Source organism: Giraffa tippelskirchi, chromosome 4, assembly GCF_054371585.1.
Source record: "Giraffa tippelskirchi isolate mGirTip1 chromosome 4, T2T-mGirTip1v1.2.pri, whole genome shotgun sequence".
NCBI classification, from domain to species: domain Eukaryota; kingdom Metazoa; phylum Chordata; class Mammalia; order Artiodactyla; family Giraffidae; genus Giraffa; species Giraffa tippelskirchi.
The window spans coordinates 128,466,681-128,473,136 of NC_137278.1; the positions used below are offsets into that span (position 1 = coordinate 128,466,681).

The following is a 6,456-nucleotide window of genomic DNA, read 5'->3' on the forward strand; positions in this document are numbered from 1 at the left end:
TTTATTATTTATTTGACTGTATCCAGTAAGATGAGATGGTTGGATGGCATCACCAACTCGATGGACATGAGTTTGAACAAGCTCCAGGAGTTGGTGATGGACAGGGAAGCCTGGCGTGCTGCAGTCCATGGGGTCGGAAAGAGCTGGGACCCAACTGGGTGACTGAACTGAACTGAGTCTTAGTTGCAGAACGGAGGACCTTTCATTGCTTGGGCTTAGTTGCTCCTCAGCATGTGGAATCTTAGTTCCCCAGCCAAGACCAGTGATTGAACTTGAGTCCACTGCATTGCAAGGTGGATTCTTAACCACTGGACAACTAGGGAAGTCCCTCAATTGTTTTTGTTTTTAATAAATTTATTTTTAATTGGAGGATAATTTCTTTACAATATTGTGTCAGTTTCTGCCATACATCAACATGAATCAGCCATAGGCATACATATATCCCTTCCTTCTTGAACCTCCCTCCCACCTCCCACCCCATGCCACCCCTGTAGGTTATCACAGAGCACCTGGTTTGAGCTCCCTGTCTCAGACAGCAAATTCCCGCTGGTTATCTATTTTACATGGTAATGTGTATGTTTTAATGTTACTTTCAATTCGCCTCTCCTTCTCCTTACCCCACTCTGTCCACAAGTATGTTCTCTACGTCTGCCCTGCAGATAGGTTCATCAGTACCATCCCCTCAATTGTTTTTAAAAAGAGAAAAATAAGGTATACTTTAATAAATAAAAAATAAAACAAGTTGGAGAACAGCATGAATGGTATGATTCATTTTTATTAAAAAAATTAAATATATGCCCTAGACTACAAACATTTGACACTGGTATGAAGGGGGGCTTAAGGGAGCCTATAATTTTTTATATTTTATATGTCTATATGTATATTTGTAATATATATATCAATCTATTTTAACACATGGACATGTATTTACATTCACATATTTACATTAAATATATCTGTATTTGCCTTTGACTCTTTTATAATTAGCCCATATTTATTGTTAAAAAATCATTAAAGTGAATGTGACATTTTGATAACATTAGGCCTGATCCCAAGCATGACAAACTTTCACTTGTCTTATAATTCTATTCTGTGGTTCTGTGGGGAAGTGGTGACAAAAAATAATAAACAGACAGGGAGAACCGCAGGATTGGGGCTAGGGGAAGGGTGTATTGGGAAGTGGAACCCAGACCCAGTAGAAGGATCATGGCCATCAGCTGGGAGCAGCCCTCTTCCCTCCCTGAGCAGGGGCTGAATTTCCAGGAAGAGGTCACTCTCCAGCCTCAGAACTCAGTACTCTCTTCATGCCCCAGTCCTCCTGCCTTCTTGTTCATTGGCTCCTGGTTCCTTGGACTGTTTCTGTTCTCCTCAGGATCACTTAAAAGCTCCAAATAAAATAATTATATATCCAGCTGGATGAAAAGGCAGAAAATCAGGAAACTCTCTTAGGGAAAAATGGTGGTATATATCAAATCTGACACCAAGCTGACCTTCCCACTTGAGGAAGAGGAAATGAGTTCAAGTGGAATACATTGACACCCTCCTCAGCTACTCGCACACCCCAAAGCAGAAGGCCTCTCAGATAGCCTGATCCTGCTCTCTGGGCCAGGACCAAGCATAAACACTGCTGGGAATCACCCAGGGGTGAGTCCAACCACAGGGATGTGTTGGAATCCCGGTTACAACCCCGTTACAGCCCTGTCCACTCATTCTCACACCCAAATCTGGGTAGGCTCAGCTGGATTTAAAAATTAAAAAATAAAATATGAAAGCAAACACTTAGTAGTACTTGCACTGGAGGCCAACTGCTGTTCCAAGCGCTTAATTTAACCCTCACAAGTACCCTCAGGGTAGATACTATACCATCACCCCCATTTTATAGATGAGGAAACTGAGGCACAAATGTGAACCCAGGCAGTTGGGCTCTGGCTCCATGCTCTTCACCAGTTCCCTGCACTGCCTCTCAGCAAGGCATCATGAGCAGTGCTTTGCAGGCACCGTGCACCTGGTGAATCAATCCCTCATTTGCCTCATATGGGCAAATATCCAGAGGTGGGCCAGGTAGCCATGGCTAAGTGCTCCCACTCTCATGCCCTTCTCCAGGGACAGGGCTTGGGAGAAAGGAGCAGGGCTAGAGGGGGAAAGTCAAGTAGGTGAAGGCCCAGGGGAGAGAGTCAGTACATGCCATAGAAGGGGCACGGGGTGGGCAGCAGGAGGCAAGGTTTAGCCTTGGCTTTGCTACATGCCCTGTAAGTGGATTTTCCTCTCGGATAAAAAAACCTTCATCAGCACCTAGTAATACAATGCATGGTGTATAGTAGGTACTCAATAAAATGTTTACAGCTAAATGGACAATCTTAAAGATACTTGCCAGCTTGTCACACCCAATGAGTCTGCCAGGAAGAACCCTCCCCACTCTATCATCTACCAGCTCCTTTGAAGAGAACTCAGCAGGGACAAAGCTGAAGGAACTTCACTAGTCTGCTCCTCTACCTCCCTATTTCCTTTTCACTTAGGAACATGCTGCCCCCCTCATGCTTCCATCAGTAAATACTCTCATTCAAAACAATAAATCATTAACTAGCCTCTGGATTCCAGTCTAATAGACTTCCCAAACGGGCTACTCTTGAAAAGCCCGGAGTTGGTTAGCCTGTCTCCTTTCCATTTACTGAGCACAGCCATGGGCCAAGCACTCACTTGTGTGTATATATGGGGGAGACAAGGGCATATAAGACACAATTTCTTCCTGTCTTCAAGGACGGAGAGTCTACAAATAACTATAAAATACAGGCAGAAAGGGGAAGTGGAGTTACTGCAACAGACTCTGTTTTAGCCTCAAGATGGGGGAAGGAAAAGATAGCTGCTTTTTTCATCCTTAACCTCAGCTTCTATTCCCTGCAGCTGGGTGGGGGAATGTGTTTTTTTCCTTCTCTGAGCAGGGACCTGAGACCACTACTCTTCCCTCTCCTTGGCCTCACCCTGCAGGCACCCATCCATCAGCATTCCTCCCCCAGTGGGTGATGCTATCTCCCCACACAGGTTTGGGCTTGCAGGTCCTGGAAAGTTTTGCTTCTTCCTGTCTGGGAATTTGTCTGGGACCCAAGGAAAGGTCATCAACCTCTTTTCTAGGACAGGTAGATCCCTCCTGCCCACCTCAGGCACATTCCAGGACACACCCTTGAGCCGACCCTCCCTCCATCCCCACCCTGCTTAACTGCTGGCTTTGCTTCCTCTGAGAAGCCCAAGTTTGGGTGGGAGGAGGAAAGGCAGATACAATCAGAGGAGAGGCAGGGAGGGGCTCACAGAACTTGAGTTCCTGGTACTGGTACTGTTTCCTGCCCTGATGGCTCCCTCACCCTCACTCACTCAGGGTGGGGAAGAATCAGGTACAGACAAGATCACAGTCTGTCAGCCATTCACTGCTCTCTCCTCTGCAGCCCTTCACTTGGGTTTCATGCAAGCATACAGGCCTTGATGGGCCCAGGTGATGTGGACAAGGGGTGCATTTGTGGCCAGAGAGGCAGAAGGCAAGTGGCACGCATGTGCTGAGCTGCAAGCCTATTCATGCAGCAAGCCTCTGGATTTGCTGCAATGAGTGGTCACAGAAGCAGCTCGAGCCCCTGGAATCTTTGTTCAGTGGCTTGGACATCCACTCCATAGGCTCCAGAGATTGTCTCACGCTGGATGTGAAGTAAGGTTTTTGCTTGGCAAATGGGGAGGGTGCCTGTCCCCCAGGGTAACAAGATATGGAGGACCTTGGAGCCTCAGGCTTTTCCCACCCATTTCTGTTGAAAGGCAATTCCACAGCTCTCAGTTTAAGGTGGTGGCAGTCTTAGAGAGGGCTTCCCTGGTGGCTCAGTGGTAAAGAATCTGCTTGCCAATGCAGGAGACACGGGTTCAATCGCTGGGTCAGGGAGATCCCATGCAGAGGGCAATGGCAACCCACTTCAGTATTCTTGTCTGGGAGATCCCATGGACAGAGGAGCCTGGTGGGCTACAGTCCATGGGGTCACAAAGAGTCAGACACAATTTAGCGACTAAACAACAAGTCTTAGTGAAGCTAGAAAGACAAACATTCCACTGGTAATCCCACCTCTCTCCTCACAACCTCCAGCTGCCCCCTCATAAGAACTACTGAGGTGGGTACAGGTGAGAATGAGTAAATGAGATCAATGATCAATTAAAATTGTTTATTTTAAAGTGGAAAGGGGGAAGGGAGTGACACAGAGGCAACTTTTGGCATCTTCTTTCCAGGCCATCACCCCATGTGCTTCCCAACCTAAAGCACTGGCAGAAGGAGCCCCTGGACAGGCTGAGGGGCCAAAGAGCCGCAGGGTCACAGAGAGATCTGTTCAGCCCTGGAGAGGTGGGGTTCAAGGGTCCATCCCAGCTCCCTGGTCCTGGAACAGGGTCAGAGCTCAGGAGCGTAGGGCTCCCCAGTGGGTGAGGGCACCCGCAGCTCAGCATCATGCCTGACCACGGTGAAGAGTCCCACCACCGCCAGCAGAGCCATCACCATGACGGCGGAGCAGATGCTGAACATGTTCCGAGTGCCCGTTTTGCGATCGCTGTCATGGAGGACCAGGAGGCCCAGGCAGGCCAGTAAGTGCAGGGGCACCCGGAACCAGTTGAGGACACCAGCTTGCTCGGTCTCAGGGATCACCTTTCTCCGCAGGAAGCTCATGCTGGGAAAGTACAGTCCACAGGCCAATTCGATAAGGAGGAAGGCTATGAAAGATTCCACTGGACTCTCCTGGCCTGGGCTGGTAGAGAAAGTCAACATGAAGAGGGAGAAGACGACGATGAGGACAGCGAGGGAGAGTAGATGCATGGGCTGAAGGTGGTACCTCTTGGAGGTAGCGATTCGGTACAGGGAAGAGCCGAGCAGGCTGGCTGCCATGAAGCTGGAGAAGATGATGCCCAGCGGAGCCCCATGTGGGTCCAGCACAGGCGTCCAGAGGAAGACAAAGATGAAGATGACACTCTCAAACAGGGCCTGGATGGTGCCTAGCAGCAGCACACGACGGTCCGACAGGAGGCAGCGCAGGCCCCCAGCACAGGTCCTAGAGAAGGCACGCTGCCGATCATAGTTCTCTCCCCAGTTATGAAGGGCCAAGGCCCCAGCCAGAGCCAAGAGAGGAATGGCGGCCACAAAGGGGGCTACAGGCCCCAGGCCCATCCAGCAGGCCACAGCCTCAGCTGCCACACCAGCCGCTACAGCCAGCACATGGTTCCAGAAGGCAGCTCGGGCAAAGGTAGCTGGGATCCACTCGGCGGGGAAGTCATGCCGTTCCAGGTGCTCATGGATATACCAGGCCTCAAAGGCTGAGAAGAGCAGGGCTGTAGACAGCCCACCTAGTGCTCGGCCCACCAGCAGCACAAAGTAGTCCCGAGAGAGTTTGGTTAAGCAGCAGAGAGAGTAAGTGAGGGAGAAGAGGACACAAGATTTCTTGCGACCCAGCCAATCCACCAGGGAGGAAGCCACCAGTCCAAAGAGGACGGTGGAGGCAAGGCCGCAGACGTAGAGGATGGCAATTTGTGCCTCCAGGAAGTGGTAATGCTGATAGAGTTTGTAGAGGTAGGGGGCCTGGAGCCAGTCAGCTGCCAGGGCCAGGAAGTAGACCTGATAGAAGTCCAGTTGAAACCGAAGAAAAGAGGGATTGCTACAGGCCCTTCCAGAGGGTTTAGCCCGGCATCTTGACAGCTCCAACCCCAGGCAGGAGGCCAGGAGGACCACAAAAGCAAGGTAAGCAGTCACCAGCATGGCCGGCCCCCGGACGACCTGGGAAGAGAAGGGGGCTTCAGAGTCACATCCATTGCTCGGGTAGCGCTGTCAAGGGGCTGCCTGTCTAAGCAGAAGGCGGATCCACCCAACCCCCCTGCCAACAGCACTCCCCCACCCCTCAACTCCACTCCCCCAGAGCTCAGACCGGAGGGACCAGTTGGGTGGGTGGGAGGAGTGGCCCGCCAGAGCGGTCTCCAAGGACACTGTGGGGCAGGGAGGGGTGTGAGAGGAGAGAAGATTGAGCATTCGCCCCACCCTTGCTTGGCAAGGCAAAGAAGGAGTACCTAATCCCAGCGCCGCAAGTTAAGGGGCTGCTGCCCTCCCCCACAACAGCGTTTACACACTGTACTTCCTTGTTACCTCCCATCCTCTTTGGGGAGCTTGTTTTTGCCCTCGAGGTCTCGTCATCTGTCCCAGGCATCCCTACCACCCGCGCAGGCCTCTAGAGTTGCTTCCGGTCATTCGCGTGCATCTCAGATTTCCCCCTCCTTCGAGTCTGGGCATCCCCGCCTGCGCCCCCTAGCCCCCGCGTGCCGCCGCCACACACGCTCGCGCCTTGCCCAGACCCTGGTCTCACCTGCTGCCCCGGTCTGCGGGGACGCTCCGGACACGTCCGGCTCCAGGCCGCCCGGCCGCCCTTGCTGCTCTACCTCCTGCTCTGGCTCCGGCTC

At 51.5% G+C, this 6,456-nt stretch overlaps 1 protein-coding gene across 2 annotated transcripts; it reads right to left on the bottom strand.

Moving 5' to 3' along the window:
* Positions 1-4,176: 4,176 nt before the first annotated feature.
* Positions 4,177-6,456, bottom strand: SLC61A1 (solute carrier family 61 member 1). 2 transcript variants are annotated; one of them, XM_081596115.1, is made up of 3 exons: positions 6,363-6,456; positions 4,848-5,782; positions 4,177-4,763 (listed from the first exon to the last, which is right to left on the bottom strand). In XM_081596115.1, the coding sequence occupies exons 2-3, from the start codon at positions 5,762-5,764 to the stop codon at positions 4,412-4,414; spliced, it is 1,269 nt and encodes a 422-aa protein (XP_081452241.1). In that variant the 5' UTR covers positions 5,765-5,782; positions 6,363-6,456; the 3' UTR covers positions 4,177-4,411. The 2 variants fall into 2 exon arrangements, with proteins under 2 accessions (XP_081452241.1, XP_081452240.1); XM_081596114.1 differs by having other exon boundaries at positions 4,177-5,782.

Bases quoted from the DNA above. Each gene is read 5' to 3' on its own strand.
- SLC61A1 (XM_081596114.1), bottom strand. From the start codon at position 5,764: ATGCTGGTGACTGCTTACCTTGCTTTTGTGGTCCTCCTGGCCTCCTGC.